This window comes from Acomys minous (assembly GCF_964271855.1).
Source record: "Acomys minous genome assembly, chromosome: 14".
In the NCBI taxonomy this organism is placed as follows: domain Eukaryota; kingdom Metazoa; phylum Chordata; class Mammalia; order Rodentia; family Muridae; genus Acomys; species Acomys minous.
This window is the reverse complement of record NC_140496.1, coordinates 85,122,561-85,140,797: the sequence shown is the minus strand read 5'-3', so window position 1 is coordinate 85,140,797 and position 18,237 is coordinate 85,122,561. Positions and strand designations below refer to the sequence as shown.

Genomic DNA, 18,237 nt, shown 5'->3' with positions numbered 1-18,237 from the left:
TAAAGCCAGCCTGGCTTGGTCTACATAGTCAGACAATGTCTCAAAAATTATTTTTTTTTTTGCTAAATATTACTAGAAGTCATGCCACCTGGCCTTCTGTGAGTCATCTTTAGATGGTGCCCGTGTATCAGACTGGCACCCACCTTGTTCTGTACTGAGGATGACTTTGAACATCTGATCCTCCTACCTTTGCCTCTCAAATGCTGAGCTTATAGGCACCCGCCCCCAACACCCAGTTTCGTGTGGTGCTGGGGACACGACCCAGTGCTTTGCTCATACCAGGCAAGCACTCTTCCCAGGAAGCTGCATCCCCAACCCTCAGCTTGTTTTCAACGCTGATGCCCCGAGCTCAGAATAAAATATAGTTTTAAACAGAGATAATTACCTTCCTAAGAAATGACCGCCCTCGGGCAAATCTCGTGCATACTGAGATGAGCTGGGAGAGACTGGGGACGAGTTCTCACTGGAGTCGCAGCAGCTCTGACTCATCAAGGGTGGACTGGAGAGCACAGTAACTGTGATGGCACGGACCCAGCTTTTTTGGTTTTGGAGAGATGAGCAGTACAGGACAACACTGGTAACTCTACTTGAAGGAAATTTGAATTAAAGTCACCCTTGCTGGTGAAGAAATATAAAGTAAAAGGAAGGATGTATGTGTGTAAATAAACCACTGGACATTTTAACTTAGGCCAGGATAGTGAGATCCTTATCAAACTGGCTATGTTTTTAAGCTATAGTGACAGTTCCAGCTACAGGAAAGGTACCTTACAAATCCCGACATGGGCACCTATTGAAATTGCCCTGGTGGGTTTGGTTTTCACTTTCCTTAGCGAGTGTGTTACTTGACTGAGCCTATATTCCAAGGCTGGGTGGACAGGTCCCCTGTAAGACACTTGAAGGTTAAGTAACTGCAGCTCTTGGCTAATCCGGCTAAGCTGCTGCTGCTGCTGCTGCTGCTGAATGCCGGTGGGCATTCGTGGCACACCAGCTTCTTCATGCTCTTGCTTTGGCCCTTACCTTTTCTTCAGAGGGCCACTTGGAGCTATGCGGCTCTTTGCACGTCTGTGCCTTGTGCTTAGCTTCCTGGGAGGAGCGAGCTGTACCTGCCCCTCTCAGTGCACCTGTGATTTTCACGGCAGAAATGACGGCTCAGGATCAAGGTATGCACCTCTCCTTGCTACTAAGTGTTCTGATTGTCCTGGGGGGTAAAAAAAAAAAAGAGGACCCAAACAGACCAGCCTTAATTTATGAAGGCAAATTATTTCTTAAAAATCAGAGGAAGTTTAAATTCATGAGACTTGGTTCAGTTTTTATTAGCTGTTTGCTCACTGCCACTTTTTTTTTTTTTTAGTTGTGAGCAACAGTTTACCTCTAAGAAGGCTCCACAGGTTCTCTGAAATTCCAAAAGCCCTTTCTTTTTAATGAAAATGTTTATTACACTCATATGCATAACACACCCTTCTCTGGAGATGAAACTGTGTTCAGTGTGGCAGCAGGGTAGGATGGGAACAAGCTTGTTCAAAAAAGCACAAGTGAGTGAGGCTTATCCGTAATGTCTGCTGTCAGATCGTCCCCTTCCACCTGAGGGATTTTATACTAACAAGTTGGTGGTAGAAGGATAAGAGTGAAGTTGGTAAAGTTAATAATTTGTTTATTTGTCTTTAATTTAAATGGAATTTATGAAAGTAAAGATGTTTGGAAAACAGCACCTGTTGCAGATATTGTAGGCCCTCATAGAAGTTATTAAGTCTCTAGGTTGCGTTAACATAGTAAGAAGTATAATTTGTTTATGATGCACAGGAATCCTCTTACACATAGGCAAATATAAAACAGAACTCTTAGAAGCCAAACATGGTAGACTCTGTGACTTTGTTTTGTTTGAGAGTATTTACTAAAAAAAAATAAATAAATGGATTCTTTTGACTTTACTAGTTGAAATAAACAATGAGCTTTTGAAACAAGGTTTAATACAAGAACAACACAACTTTAATCAAAGAATAATTATGGTTGAGGTATGTAGCCCAATGGTACAGCACATGCCTGGCATGTCTAAGGACACACATATGATATCACAGCACAGCACAGCAATGAGATAAAGACGATGACAATGGTGATGATGATGATGATGATGGTAATAAGAATGATGATACAATTAAAATTTAGAATGTTTTTATTTAGCGAACTCTGGTATCCTTTTGAGACACTCCCTGAGAAGTAAAATGCAATGCAATACAAACAAACAAACAAAACCAAAACCGCCCCAAAATTAAACAACAACAACAAAACTAGTTAGTACCTGTTTTCCCAAGGATTTACAGCACTTGATGGCCAGGGGAATTTCCTCTTCTCCATGGTGGTCCCAGTGTGGTGGGTTTACAAAAAGCCATGGAACATTATGTCTGATTAGACCTTTCAAAGGATTCTAGTCCAATACCTGTCATGTGTATGTGAGGAGACAAAACCACACAGGGACAAGTGAGTGGCTCATCTTGGGTTGCAGCACCCTGTGACGCAGTCACCAAGCTAATCAAGGTGCTATGGCTCCAGCTGGCAGCCCAGGTTCTTCCTGTGATATCACTCTGAAATGCTTACGTAAGGAGTGGAAACTTCTAGTGCGAAGTGACACTGAAATTTGTGATAAAGGAGCTAAGAAGACCATTCAAGGTTCCCTGTGGCCTTCTAAGATGACAGGAAGGAGGTACCACTGCCAGGCCTCATGCCTTTACACTGCTTGCCCCTGTTTTTACATTATGGGCTAGTTTTTGCTTTGCTTTGTTTTTTTTTTTTTTTTTTTTTTTGCTTTGTTTTTAAATTCATCGGCCTACTGCAACCTATTTACTTGATGGTCATTTTTTTGTTGTTGTTACAAATCATAATTTAAACATTGCATTTTAAAAAATATTTTTATTTAATTTATGTGCATTGGCGTGAGGGTGTGAGATCTTGGAGTTATACACAGCCTGTGAGCTGCCATGTGGGTGCTGGTCCTTTGGAAGAGCAGGCAGTGCGCTTTACCACTGAGCCATCTCTCCAGCCCAACATTGTTTTTTTTTTTTTTTCAAAACTTCGTATTTACTTTGAGCAATTCAGATGGGTATGGGAGATAAATGACTAGTGTTTTTTTTTTCCCCAGACCAGAACAAATCAAAGATTTGAGATTCTTCATATTTAAACTACAATTGGAATGGTTTTTTCTACCCTATTTTATTCATGCTAGCAAACAAGTCCAGAGTATGACTTCTTCAAGGGCTCTCCAGTTAGAGACTACCAAAGGAAATACATCTGGTTTCTGGTCTACTCCTTAGGGAGAAAGAAATGCGTGGATGTTTGCCTCTCCCCCATAAGTGGTCCTCTCATAAATGGATCTATTTATTTGTTTATTTGTTTGTTTGTTTGTTTGTTTTAAAGACAGACACTTACGTAGCCCAGGCTAGCTTGGAACTCCTTATGCCTCAGGATACCCTGAGTGCTGGATCCTCCTGCCTCTGTCTCCTGACTGCTGTGTGCCATGCCTGGTTTATGAAGTGCTGGGAATCTAACAAAGGGGCTGGTGCGTGCTAGGCAGACACTTTATCACTGATGTACAAACCCCAGCCCCAATTTAAGGCTTTGAGAGGATTCTTTTAACATTGGTCATTAAAAAAAAAAAAAGAGGTTTATTTTGGAGTTTGGCAGACAGGGATTTGAAAGCGAGTTCTGTAGAATTCCATGAGCTGATAACACTGAGCAGTTGTCTACCATTGGAGGCCACAGATTATTTCAAATGCTTAACTGGTTGTTGGTTTTCAGCAGCAAATGCTGACTGAGAACTTATGTGCCAGGAAGACAGATAATTTTACATCCATTTAAAACAATCATCACAACTATGACAATGGGACAATGGGACCATGAGCCTGGGGAAGTAGCCATCCCTGGCCACAGGGAAGGGGGAATGTGCTCAGCTTTTTTCTGTTACCCAGTATCTGCCTCTTTGGAAAGCTCTGATGACTAATAAAGAAATGGGTGTGACCCATGTTTCTAAAGCCTAACATGAAAAACCTCCATATATATCCATTGAACACGTGAAATTCCTCATATCTGACCAATTTTTTACTATGAAATGGCCATTTTGTATGGTTCAGTCTAATGATTACTATACTAAGATGATGATGAGGAAGGAGACTGATGATGATGATGGCGACGACAACAATGACATTGACATTAATAAATAGGTTTTCTAGACTAAACAAAATATTTTGTAAAAGACTAGTAGTGAGTGAAAACCTGACACATGTTTCAAGTGAGGCTTTATCTTAATGTGAGTCTTGGAGAGCAGATCTTCTTGCATTGCTCTTGTGACACCAGGGCGGTGCTGTGTAACGACCTGGATATGAACGAACTCCCTACGAACTTCCCCGTGGACACCGTGAAGCTGCGCATAGAGAAGACCGTGGTCCGCAGGCTCCCCGCCGAGGCCTTCTACTACCTGGTGGAGCTGCAGTACCTCTGGCTGACCTACAACTCAGTGGCCAATGTAGAAACCAGTAGCTTTTATAACCTGAGGCAGCTGCATGAGTTGCGTTTGGATGGGAATTCTCTGAGTGCGTTCCCTTGGGTGTCTCTGCTGGACATGCCCCACCTGAGGACGCTGGACTTGCACAATAACAGAATAACCAGTGTGCCAAATGAAGCGGGCAGATATCTGAAGAACCTCACCTACTTGGATTTGTCAAGCAACAGGCTAACCACACTGCCACCAGATTTCCTGGACAGCTGGTCCCATTTAGCTACAACACCTTCTAGAAGTCTGGACCTTCCACCGAGGAGAATTATCCTTGGTAAGCTCCCAAGCTTCTGGGTGTCTTATGTGTAGATACCTTGTTTGCATAGTTTCAGGGTTTGTGTGTAGGTGTGTGTGTGTGTGCATGCGTGCATGTGTGCGTGTGCATGTGTGTGTGTGTGTGTGTGTGTGTGTGTGTTTAACTGAGGATCTAACCCAGAGTCTTGAACCTGCTAAGTATATAAGCATATATATTACTGAGCCACACAGCCCCTGCCCATGACTTCAATTAATCTACACCTGCTTACCTGTTTTTTTTTTTAAATAAGATGTAGTGCCTGCACATGTGAGTGCATGTATGTGCATGTGAACATGCAGAAGGTGTGTGCATGTGAACATGCAGAAGGCATGGGGAGAAAGCACCTCCCAAACCGAGTGACACTGCTCTCAAGCTGAGGGAATTTACCAACTTGCCATGTTCACATGATGACAGCGTTAGGTAGGAGATAAAGAAGGATGCTGGGGAGAGGGGTGTAATTCTCTTAGACTACTTCCTGCTGGTTAGGGTCGGTGGGTTCCTTGAAGGAACTCCAATCTCTGTTTCAGGAGAGCTCCTTGTTTCAGGGTATCCCCACTTCTTTTCTTCAAACTGCATCATCAGAAACCAGGAGGTGGGGGGGAGGGGGAAGAAGTCCTCAGAGTTAAACTATCTGCAGCTGGCAAAGAGCTCCTCCAAGAGCCCACATGAGGCAAATAGTCTCTGCTGCTGTGGGCGAGCTGACTCAGCCCCATAGCCCACACCTGGGGTTAAACGAAAACGTTTACATAACTGAGTTTTTAAAGACACCAAAACTTCCATTGCGTTTCCCCCTTTAGTCTGAGAAGGTGGCCCTTTTCTCTAATATGAATGAGACTTGTTGTTGCTTTCTTAAAAAGAGATTATCAATGAACCAAGCACATTTTGGATCAATAGTTTCTTCTATAACCTGGTAACTCTTGGCTGCTCTTGTGTGTAATGGCTTGTGTGTGTTGCTGCTGAGCCTTGAGCGAGGGCCCCAAACCTGCTTCCCAACAAGAGGTTACCTCCTTCTGTGATCCTCTCGGACCTGCATTCACTAGTGGAGTATCTTTTACCAGCGTCTACAAACCTCCAGAAGCTTAGGCATTCTTGCCAAGAACCTAGAACATTCAGTCTTTCTCAGATTTAACGCACTGGTCATTTTGAGCTCTGAGGCTTTGAGAAGCTTGGTCACAATTTCTTTTCAAATGACCAAATTTACCGCAAACAAAGGACTGAGCATTTCGATATCCAAGGCTCTTGGTGGCTCCTGGGAGAGTTGCTGGTGGTAAGCTGTTCACCAAGGCTGCTCTGCTGGCAGCTCAGTTTGCACAAGATGAATCCTTTCTCTTGAAATGTGCTGTTTCTTTTTAACCCTTTCGTCCTGCACAGCCTTCTGCTCCTCTTGGCATTCCAGCCCGCCCAGGTGCTGTGGGAACTTGACACCAAAAGTGCATGGAGCAGGGCAGGCCTGAAATTTTGGGGAACTTCAACTCTCACCAGGCCTGAATCCTTTTGTTTTCCTTTTTCCAGCAGCGCTGTTCAATTCACAAGTCCTTCCATCTCTACCTGCAAACTCTTTAGTTGCACAGCCAACTCTGCAATCCTTTCAACAACAAGAGAATTGGGCGACACTTCTGATTTTCCTATTTCATCTCCCCCCCCCCTTTTTGCTTCTCATACCCCCTCCATATCCACTTGCAACTTTCCCAGTTGTTCAATGATTCTCCCAACCTTTTTTGTGCCCAGCCTGCGGGGTTCGACTAAAACTTGGGAGGAAGGTCACCTGTTGAAAGATTGATCAAACTCTCAAACTTTATTAGTCAGGCAGCAGCTTTTATAAGTCAGAAGGCAGGGAAGCATATTGCTATAGCAACCAGCTGCAGCCTTTTCTCAAAACACAGGGAATTCCAGGCAGGGTCATAATGTCCTGCCACACAGGGCATCTTGCTCTGTCTTCATCTAGCTTTAGTCTAACTGCTAAACCACAACAGGGTCGCTCCATCCCTATCTGTCTTTAGTCTAACTGCTGACTGACAACAGGGTCGCTCCATCCCTATCTGTCTTTAGTCTAACTGCTGACTCACAACAGGGTCGCTCCATCCCTATCTGTCTTTAGTCTAACTGCTGACTCACAACAGGGTCGCTCCATCTCTATCTGTCTTTAGTCTAACTGCTGACTCACAGCAGGGTCGCTCCATCCCTATCTGTCTTTAGTCTAACTGCTGACTGACAACAGGGTCACTCCATCCCTATCTGTCTTTAGTCTAACTGCTGACTGACAACAGGGTCACTCCATCCCTATCTGTCTTTAGTCTAACTGCTGACTCACAACAGGGTCAGCTAGTTTCTGGTGAAAGGCAAGCTCTGGGAAAGACAGAGACTTAAAGGTGCAGACTTGGACAAGATGGCTGAACATTGGCCATATGGCCTATTATCTCCAACATTTTTTAAATGGATTACAGGAATAAGACTAAACCAAAATAGAAAATCCCCTCTGGGAGCAACACAGGAGAGAACCGAACACCAGGAACTGCAGTAAACCTTTTGCTCATATCCTGAAACAGTATATTGATTCCTTCGTACCCTGCTGTCTCCTCTACAATATCAGAACCAGACTTTTTATTATTCCAAGGCCTATGTCTGGGCACCACTTGTAGGCGCCTTTTTAAAAACTATTTTAATTTATTGCAGTTTCTTATATCCCTTTCTCCCTTTTCCACCTCAATCCCTTCCATCACCCCAACACCAGGTAGGAGAGAGAGAAGGTTAGTGGGGAGAGGGATAGAGTTCTCTTTAGCTGCTTCCTGCTGGTTAGGGTTGTTGGGTCCCACGAAGTAAGTCCAGTCTTTGTAGTCAGGGCATCTCCAACTTCTTCCCCTCAACCTGCATCAACAGCAACCAGGAGCAGCAGGAGGAAGCAGCAAGCAGCCTCCTCCTTCTTTCTCAGAGCTCTTCCTCAGCCCCCGACCCCTGGTATTCATTTCTACCCTTCTAAAGTCCCCAGAATTAAACTATCTGTAGCCGATGGCAAAGAGCCCCTCTCAGAGCCTACATGGGGCGAATAGTCTGCTGCTGTGGACAATCTGAGCCAACCCCATATCCCACACCTGGGATTAGAACAAAACCATGTCTATATAACATAACTGAGTTTTTAAACACACCAAAACGTCCACTAAAATATGAGCCAGGTAAGATGATGAAAACTCATGGATGTTTCTTATGTAGCTATTTTATGTTCTGTACACTGCTTGTCTGACTGTGAGTTGCAGAAACAGGACCAGTTAGCTTCAAACTTTTAGAGATCTACCTATCACTGTCTCCCTACTGCTGGGATTAAAGGCATTTGTCACCACTGCCTAGTCTGCTAAAACATTTTTTAAATGAATGAATGAATGAATGAATGAATCAATCAATCAATCATAACATTCCACCCCTCGTTTTCATCTCTTAATGCAAATCCATTAAGTTCATCTCTAAAAATCTCCAAAGTCTTCAACAGTCCCAACACTGTTTCAAGATCCACAGCCTCTTCTGAGACTTAAGGCAATCTCTTAAATGTGTGCCCATATGTTAAACATAAAATAAAAACAAATTATACACTTTTAATGGCCAGTTGCATGGAGTAAACATTCTTATTCCAGAAGAGAAATAAGGGCACATATAGGGCACATATAGACCAATGCTTGGGAGAGCAGATACTGAACGTCCAGATCCTATGGCCACAATTGATGCTGTTAATATTTGGGGGTTCTAGCTTGCAGTGGTGGCTCAAGCCTTTAATCCCAGCACTTAGGGGGCAGAAGCAGGCAGATCTCTGAAGCCAGCCTGGTCTACAGAGAGAGAGAGTTCCGGGACAGCCAGGGTTGCACAGAAAAAAACCTATCTCAGAAAAAAAAAAAGCTGAAGATCTACATATGCCCATTCTTCTGGTCTTGGGTGAAACTTGAGGTAAGGACCATTTTATAATATATTACAGATAAAGACACAAGACATAGTCCAGCCACTTGCCCCAGTTCACTCACCACATGTGGGGAAGCTGGAGTTGGACTCTAGGTCCTGTGGACCCAAGTCCTAGCCCCTTTCCTGTTCCTCTGTGATGTGGTGTGCAATGTGTGCTCGCTTGGATGACCTTTTTAGAGCATGTCTCTATTTAATTAAAAGCAAAACAATAGGGACAGACTCTTAGTTGCTCTTTCATCTATGAGTAAAAATGCCAACTTAGAACATTTTAATATATCAATAAAACTCTGAACTAGAGTGTTTGGGTAAACACTTAACTATAGAATTCAAGCTTAAAATTATAATACAAGTAGATTTCCAAATGTCAAATATCCACACAGGCACCTATGTAAGGACATCCACTGTTCACCTTAGAGGGAAAAAACTAATAGCTGGAAAGGGCACCAAATGTTTTATTCAGTGGTGTGTTTTCCCCCCCATTGGTACCCAAATTTGCTCACTTGTAAACATAGTTAATGGAATTTGCCTGAAGGGGCAGTGGGCTGAGTGTTTCCACTGAATTCTCCGAAGGCATTCACTTAGTTCAACAACTATTTCCCAGTGTCTGTGGATAGTCCTCGATTTCTTGCCAGGTCACAACAGCCTGGCAAGTAGGTTTATAATTCAGAAGTATGTTTATAATTATCACCGCCCTCTTTTATAGCTAGGAAGGAGGCAGAATCAAGTCAAATTTATAATTCATCTCCAAAATCATTCGTCTTTTATAAGGTTTTTTTTTTTAATAGAGGGACTGACACATACTTTGTACATTGTGAAATACGGGGTCTGAAGTACGCAATTCAGTCAATTCTTACAGAAACGTACCCTTGAGAAAGATACCTTCATCTAAGTGGAGAGTATGCCAGCACCTAAGATGGCAGTTATTTTGATCTCTTGTGCCGGTGACTCTGTCACATTGTGGAGCCATTACATTGATTTCTGTCACCTGCTCTAGCATGCTACAGGAGTGGTGTCCTGCAACATGCATGCTCGTGCATAGCTTTTTTCACTCAGCAACATGTTTCTAAGCTGACCCATTTCATTTCACCCGTCAGCACTTCCTCACTGCAGAATTTTACTGTGAACCAATTGTTCATCTTTTCTCTGATTGTCAGACATGTTCACTCTTTCCAGTTTGGGGCTTTTATGAATTTAGCTCTATTTAAATAATATTATCCAAAGGTTTTATGTGGTGTATATTTTTATTTCTCTTGAATAAGTTCATAAGATCAACATTGCTGCGTTAAGGAATGGTTGAATGTGTAAGTTTTAAAGAAACTGTGCATTTTCCAAAATGCGTATATAGCACCATGCCTTACTCCTGGCCCTGTGTGACAGCCTGGTTATTCTGTATTCTCTTGAATACTTCATGATTTTCAGTTCAGCTCTTCTGTGGAGTCAGCAGACCAAGTAGCCAAATCATTTTGCTTTGCCTTAGTGACTAATGATGTCAACCATGGTACCATTTTTTTTCCCCAGCCATTTGTACATTATTTCTCCACAGACTATCTGGCCAGGACTTTTGCTTGTTTGTAAGGGTCATTTTTCCATTGTTCTTTACTACCAGATGTATATCTTTAATCAATTATGTAAATTATAAATAATTTCTTTAGTTCTGCTGCATGGCTACCCACCGCCATCTCCACAATGCTAAATGAGGTCTCATTTTTGCTTTGAAGAATTACAGTTTACATAATAAGCTTTGTACAAGAATCTGTTTCGGTCATCACACACACACACACACACACACACACAAACACACACACCACAACTCAATCCAACTATTCTGATGCATTTCTACATAGTGTATTTGGTAAGAAATATTTAAATTTTGATGACATGTGATTATTATTATTTTACTCTTAGAGCTTTCTCAGAACCATGTAAGAAACATCTATGCACCATGAGCTCACAGAGGGACTCTGCTTTCTTTTGAGGCAGAGTCTTTAGATTCAGTTTGTACCATTATGCACTTATCTTTTATACTTTTGAGTGTGATTCCCCTTAAAACTGTCTCTGCATAACTGCAAATTGGGAGTTGTAGTCTATTATTTTCTAGATGTCTGGTTTTTCTAACTAGCATCACTTGTGGAAGAGGCTTTCCTTTGTCGCTGCATTGCTACCCACTGCCGTCTCCACAACGCTAAATGAGGTCTCATCTTTGCTTTGAAGAATTACAGTTTACATAATAAGCTTTGAACAAAAATCTGTTTCAGTCTTCACACATACACACACAAACACACACACACACACACACACACACACACACACACACACACACACACCTCAATCCAACTATTCTAATGCATGAAAAGTACTGAATTTCTCTCTCAGAGCGGATGAAGCAGCATTTGGTGGCTCTGCCAAGAACAGTCATAAAATAAATTAATTAATGCAAGTCACTCTACCTTTAACTGGTGTATTTCCTTCAAAGAATTCGAGTAATACTTTAACCTTAGCAACTTCTTGCACCTTTGTCCCCAAGAGGAAAAACACCAGGTGGAGGAATGAATAGGGTCAGAATAGCTATTTTAATTCATTCACATCTTAAAAATTGTACCTTTGACCTTAGATGTTTCAAAACTGGGACAAATAGCTTCATGTTTTGGGGGAATGTAAACATCTTTGCTCTTAGTTTATATAACTTTTATATGTGACCAGTAGGAATGATTTATTTTAACTTTTCCATAGCTGACACATTTTGATAATAGTTTTAAAATATGAATAAAACTGTTAATGTTCTAACTCTTGAGTGTTTCCCTGTATAGACATTTGTACTCCAGATAGCTGTTGCTGCTTTGACATTTTTATTTACAGATAATGACACTTAGGGCCACCACCCACGGGTGTGGGCGTTTTTAGTTGACAGAGATGAATTGCGATGGAAGGCTTACTAGATTAGAAGGCTAAAGAAATGTGGGGTTAAGTCAGAACTCTTAAGCGACTTAAGAAACCAAAGCAGTAATCTCTTTGCCTTCTGGTGTGCAGTCAGAAAAATCACCATCTTCCCAAGTGCCGAAGGGCTGAGCTTGGTGTGAGTCACAGCAAGGTAGATCCTGACGCTTGAGTTCAAATCCTGCCCGCCTGGCTGGTGCTCTTATATCAGCTTCCCTCCCTTCCGGGACTCTGGTTTCCTTCTTAGAAGGAACATCTTGATGCTATTCCTTGCCTCCTGCTGCTACTGTGAGGCTGTTTAGCACTCTTCTTCCTCAGTTTTCTGTGCTCTCTATTTTGCAGGTGAGAACTGACACTCCCTTTTATTCTGTGATATCTTGTGAAGATTTTTGTTAAAGAAAAATCTCTGGAAGGTAGAGATAAGACTCCTCTCAGATTTTGGTTCTGTTTTTGGGAGGTAGCTTCTGGTCCACAGTTGAGTGGAGAGTGGGGACTGACTTTCACACATACTCTGGTGTCTCACCCCTTGATGGGGAGGCCTGGCGGCACTCAGAGGAAGGATAGCAGGCTACCAAGAAGAGACTTGATACCCTATAAACATATTCAGGGGGAGGAGGTCCCCCTCAGTCACAGTCATTGGGGAGGGGAGTAAGGGGAAAATGGGAGGGAGGGAGGAATGGGAGGATACAAGGGATGGGATAGCAATTTAGATGTAATATAAATAAATTAATAAAATATATTATATAAAAAAGACTCTTCTCAGAGCAAAAGGAGAGCAGGTTCCCTGCCAGTGTAACAATGATAATTGTTTCCTCTACCACTGTGATTTTCAGTCCTTCAGTTCTGGCCAAAGATCCATAAAACACTGGCAGCTGCCTCGTCTGGGATTGAGAGGTTTCTCAAGGTTTGGTTCATAGTGCGGAAAAACAGCAAAACGTTGGGTGAACTGGGATGGGTCAAATCCTTGGCAAACTCATCCTGAGTTGGAGTAAAATCCTGGTGCTTTTACAGTGATTGACAAGTGCAATACTTGCCACGTGGGAAAGTATTAGTGAAGAAAAACATCCAGCATTACCAGTCAATGTCAAAGGAAAGCACACATTAACTGTTAGAGAAAATGGTGACTTTGATCTCTTGGGCAGATTAGAAACCCATCCTAAAGTTGGTGATGGTGAAATAGCTAGGGCTGGAGAGGTAGCTCAGCGGCTGAAAGCGCTTGCAGAGGACCTGAGTCCAGTTCCCAGAGGCCATAATGTGCAGCTCACAACTGCCTGTAACTCCAGTTCCAGGGGACCAGATGCTCTCTGGCCTCTTTGCACACCTGCACACATATGATGCACATAAACTCACACAGGCACACACTCATAAAAATTTAAAATATATACTGACTGTGATAAACATAGAATTGTATACATTGAATGTTCATCAAAATTGATAGATCTGAAATATGAAGCTATCCATACTTTATTTCAATATGAAAACCTTAGTATATTATATCTGTGTCGTTTTTCTACACTAAGGCAGGTGTACACATGTGCCGTCTTGAATCTTTATTATTTTATTTTATTTATTTATTTATTCTGGTTTTTTGAGACAGGGTTTCTCTGTCCTGGACTCGCATTGTAGACCAGGCTGGCCTTGAACTCACGGTGATCCACCTGCCTCTGCCTCCCCAGTGCTGGGATTAAAGGCGTGCGCCACCACCACCCAGCGAATCTTTAGATTTTACATGTTCCTTCTCATACTCTTTGGCGTGGTGACAGCATAGACATATGGCATAGACAGCATAGCACTTGTCCTGCTTTCTTCTTGTCCTCCTTGTCACTGGTGTCCTTTCTCTTAAATTAGTGAGCAGGCCCACGACTGGACCTTCACTTTGAGATGGTCAGTTGTGAGGGGGAGCCATATATTTGTTTTATTAGTTTAGTACAGCCTGTGCTTCTGGAATCCAAGTTGACTTCTAACCTTCTTCCACACGTTCCTGGCATTGTATATACCAACTGATGCAATTAAATTGTTCATTTGTGTAGATCACACTGAAAAAAGATCCAAATGTTACTTGTCAAAACAGGGAGGGGTCCAGGGGACTGAACCCAGGGCCTCGTACATGCTAGACAAGTGGTCTACCACAGAGCCGCATCTCCAGGCTAGTTCTATTTTAAATGATCATATATTAACTAGGACATTTTCAAACATACATACAATGTGTTTTGATCAAATTTCCCCCTGGTATGATCATCTCTTATGTGAAGCCTACCACTCACTCATTTCTCCTTCTATGTCCCGAAAACTCTTCCTTTTTTAAACTTTCCTATCTTTTCCCCCCTTCTACAATATAACATGTCTTGCTTATTTTCCTGAGTCTGCCTTATTTAAATGAATACAATGAGCTCAAGTTTCACCCATTTTTCTGTAAATGGCATTTTTACTCTTCTATCACTGTGGTAAAACAACACAACCAAAAGCAACTTAGGGAGGGAAGGGTTTATTTTATTTTATTTTATTTTTTTCCCAGTAACACTCCTTGGCAGGAACTCAAGCTGAGGCCATGGAAGATGCTGCTACTGACTTGCTCTTTCAGCCTGCTTTCTTATAGCACCCAGGACCCTTGCTGAGAGGTGGCGCTGCCCCCTGTGGGCTTGGTTCTCCTGCATCAATCACCAATCAAAGAAATGCCCTATAGACTTGCCTACAGGCATTTTATAAGGAGGCATTTTCTCAAGATTTCTTCTTTCCAAACAACCCTAAATTGTGCCAAGTTGATGTAAAACCAAATAGCACGCTGCATAAAACTCTATAGTGTGTACATGCCACACTTTCTTTATCCCTTCATCTCTGGCTGGACACCTAGGCTGACTTCTTTTTTAAAATTTTTTATTTAATTAATTTATTCAGATTGCAACCCAATAGTTATCCCATCGCTTGTATCCTCCTGTTCCTCCCTCCCTCCCATTTTTCACCCTATTTCCCTCCCCTAGGTCTATGACTGAGGGGGACCTCCTCCCCCACTTTACGGTCAAAGCTAGATCGACTTCTTAACTCGCCTGCATAGATGGTAGCATGACAAACATGAAGCGTAGAAATCCATAGCAAGCTGACTTTGATTTTTCCGGGTATCCAGAGGTGGTATAATATCTTAGTTCTACTTTTTCATTCATTTTTTGTGACAGAGTCTCATTGTGCAACTGCATCAGGCCTCGGGCTCCCAAGTGCTGGCACTATAGGCATGTGCTATCATACTTTTTTTTGTTGTTGTTGAGGAAACTACATCCTGATTTTCATAGTAACTGGCGGGAAGCATGGCAGCATACAGGCCAGCATGGTGCTGAAAATGGAGCTGAGAGGTCTATATCTTGATCTTGCAGGCAACAAGGAGAGACCGTGTCCACACTGGGCATAGCTTTAGCATAGCCTCCACAATGAAACACTTACTTCAACATGGCCACACCTACCCCAACATGGCCACACCTACTCCAACATGGCCACACCTGCTAATAGTGCTGCTCCTTATGGATCATTCAAACATAAGTTTATGGGGGCCATTTCCATTCAAACCCCCACATCTCATCTCCCTTTCTCTCTCCCTCACTTCTTCCCTTCCATCATTCCTCACACTGGGAATTGAACTTAGGGTGAATACGTGGCCGGAAAGCTAGGCAAGGCTTCCATCACCAGGCTACCTCTTAAGTTCTTTGGTCTCTTAATGTTAATCATTCTGACTGCAGTGATATGGGATATCAATTCCAGTTTGCATTTCCATGATGACTAAGGCTATTAACTATTTTTTTTGTGTGTTTATTGACCATTTATACTTTTTTGTTTGAAAAGTATCTGTTCAAATCACTTGCCAATTTTTTTTATCAGATTATTTGTGCTTGTGCCATTTAATTATTTGAATTTGTCATGAATTCTGGTTTGTTTTGTTTTGTGTTTTGTTTTTTGTTTTTGATTTTGTTTTTATTCCATGTTGGATGGGTGAGTGGCTGGATAGGATTTTTTTTTTTCTCATTCTGTCCGTTGGTTTTCTCTTTGCTGTGCTGAGCAGAACCTTTCAATTTGATGCAATCCATTCACCAGTTCTTGCTTCTACTTTTTGAGGTATTGAAATTTTATTCAGAAATTAATTGTTCATGCTGATATCTCAACACGTTTCCTCTAGCAGCTTCATAGTTTCAGGTCTTGGATTTGTTTTGAAGTGTTTTTTGTGCAGGTGGAGGCAGGAGGATCGTTTTAGAGCAGCGACACTTTAATACAGCTCCTCATGTTGTGACGACTCCAACCATACAACTATTTTTGGCTGCTATTTCATAACTGTAAGTATTTTTGGAGATAGAGCTTGTCAAAGGAGTGGTGACCCACATGTTGAGAACCGCTGTTTTAGAGGTTTCCTTTCCTAAATCTCCTCTTTTCTAGCTAAGTGTATTCTTTCTTATCTCCCATCAGTATGAATTTCTTTTCTCCTGTTACGTGGATAGGTTTCCCTTAGCAGTGTTGACTGCTAAGTGGCTTGTGTTTACCTTGGAAGGTCTATTCTTCCATAGGTTTTAAGAGGCAGCTTTGTTGGATATCATGACTAGGATGGCAGCTGTCTGCTCTTAGAATGTGGACTGTATCACTCCATGATCACCTAGCTCTCTCCTGCTGTTGTTATCATAGGTGACCTCATGGGTAATTTCATGATTGACAGCCTGATGCTTCTGTCTTGCAGCTTTCAATGTTCTTTTTGTTCTGTATTGTTGATATTTTGACTATCATATTATAACACAGAGAGGTTTTCTCTGGTCACATCTAGCTGGAGTTTTATTTATTTCATTTCTATGTCAGTGCAACCTTTATTTTTCAAGAACAGTTTTTTGACTAGACAGTTGAGGTTTTAAATGCTTCTTGTACTTGAATGCACAGATTTCCCCCTGTATTTGGGAAGTTTTATGTTAACCTAGATTACTTTTAAGCTGTATCTCAGCTCTCTCCATATCAAAGATTTGTATGTTTGGTTTCTTAGATGTGTCTCAGAGGGCTTAAATATTGTGGTCATTGTCTCCTCCTCCTCCTCCTCCTCCTCCTTCTTCTTTTCTCCCCTCCCCCCCCCCCCCCCCCCCCGTGCATGTGTGCCTGCAAGTGTGTGTATGTGTGTTGCTGTCCAAATGCGATGTTTCATCAATCTTTTCTTCAATGCCTGATATTCCTTCTTATGCTTGATTAATTCTTTTGGTGATACATTCTGCTAACTTTTCATTTTGTTTTGTATTTGAGATGCCAAGATTTCTGTTTGGTCCCTTTTCCAAATCTTCACTTTGTTGGTAAATTTCTCATATGAGACTTGAATTGACTTCTTCATTCATCTGTTTATTTATATTTTTTATTACTATATATTTTATTAATTTAATCTCAATTGTTATCCCATCCCTTGTATCCTCCCATTCCTCCCTCCCTCCCACTTTCCTCCTACTCCTCTCCCCTATGACTGTGACTGAGGGTGACCTCCTCCCCTTGTATATGTTCATAGGGTATCAAGTCTCTTCTTGGTAGCCTGCTATCCTTCCTCTGAGTGCCACCAGGCCTCCCCATGCAGGAGATGTGGTCAAATATGGGGCACCAGAGTTATTGTGAAAGTCAGTCCCCACTCTCCACTCAACTGTGGAGAATGTCCTGACCATTGGCTAGATCTGGGTAGGGGTTTGAAGTTTACTGCATGTATTGTTCTTGGCTAGTGCCATAGTTTGAGCAGGACCCCTGGGCCCAGATCTGCCCATCATAATGTTCTTCTTGTAGGCTTCTAGGACTCTCTGGATCCTTCTATTTCCCCATTCTCCTATGCTTCTATCACCTAGAGTCCCAATAGAATGTCTTCCCCTCTGTCTCACTTTCCTGGTAAGTCAAGACTTTCATGGGACATGCCCCTTGGGCTAGTGTCCAGATATAAGTGAGTATATACCATTTGACTCTTTCTGTTTCTGGGTTAGCTCACTCATTATGATCATTTCTAGTTCAATGCATTTGTCCACACATTTCTGGAATTCCTTGTTTTTAATAGCTGAGTAGTATTCCATAGTGTAAATGTACCACAGTTTCTTTATCCATTCTTCTACTGAGGGGCACTTAGGTGGTTTCCATGTTCTAGCTATTATGAATAAGGCTGCAATGAACATGGTAGAGCTATTATGTGCTAGAGCATCTTCTGGGTATATTCCAAGGAGTGGAATAGCTGGGTCTTGAGGAAGCCTTATTCCCAGTTTTCTGAGATAGTGCCAGATAGATTTCCAAAGTTGTTGTACTAGTTTGCATTCCCACCAGCAATGAAGGAGTGCTCCTCTTTCTCCACATCCTCACCAGCATGTGGTGTCGCTTGAGTTTTTGAGTTTTTGTATTTTCAATGAGGTTATTATTTTCAAAATTAAAGCATAGGCTTTGAAGTTTTTCAAACCTACTTTATTTGGGGTTCTTTATTGCTCACACCTCCCTTCCAACCCACATACTCTAGATAGGAGAGAAAAGTGGTTAGTAGGAACAGAAGAGATAGACC

The 18,237-nt window shown here is 42.0% G+C and overlaps 1 protein-coding gene across 3 annotated transcripts in view; it reads left to right on the top strand.

Moving 5' to 3' along the window:
* Positions 1-1,029: 1,029 nt before the first annotated feature.
* The window catches only part of LOC311583005 (pro-epidermal growth factor-like), a 122,459-nt gene continuing 105,251 nt past the window's right edge, over positions 1,030-18,237 (top strand). For all 3 annotated transcript variants that reach the window (XM_084756359.1, XM_084756360.1, XM_084756358.1), the window contains exons 1-2: positions 1,030-1,160; positions 4,345-4,817. In XM_084756359.1, the coding sequence (XP_084612485.1) occupies positions 1,045-1,160; positions 4,345-4,817 (589 nt within the window). In that variant the 5' untranslated portion in view covers positions 1,030-1,044. The remainder of the gene's footprint in view (positions 1,161-4,344; positions 4,818-18,237) is intronic.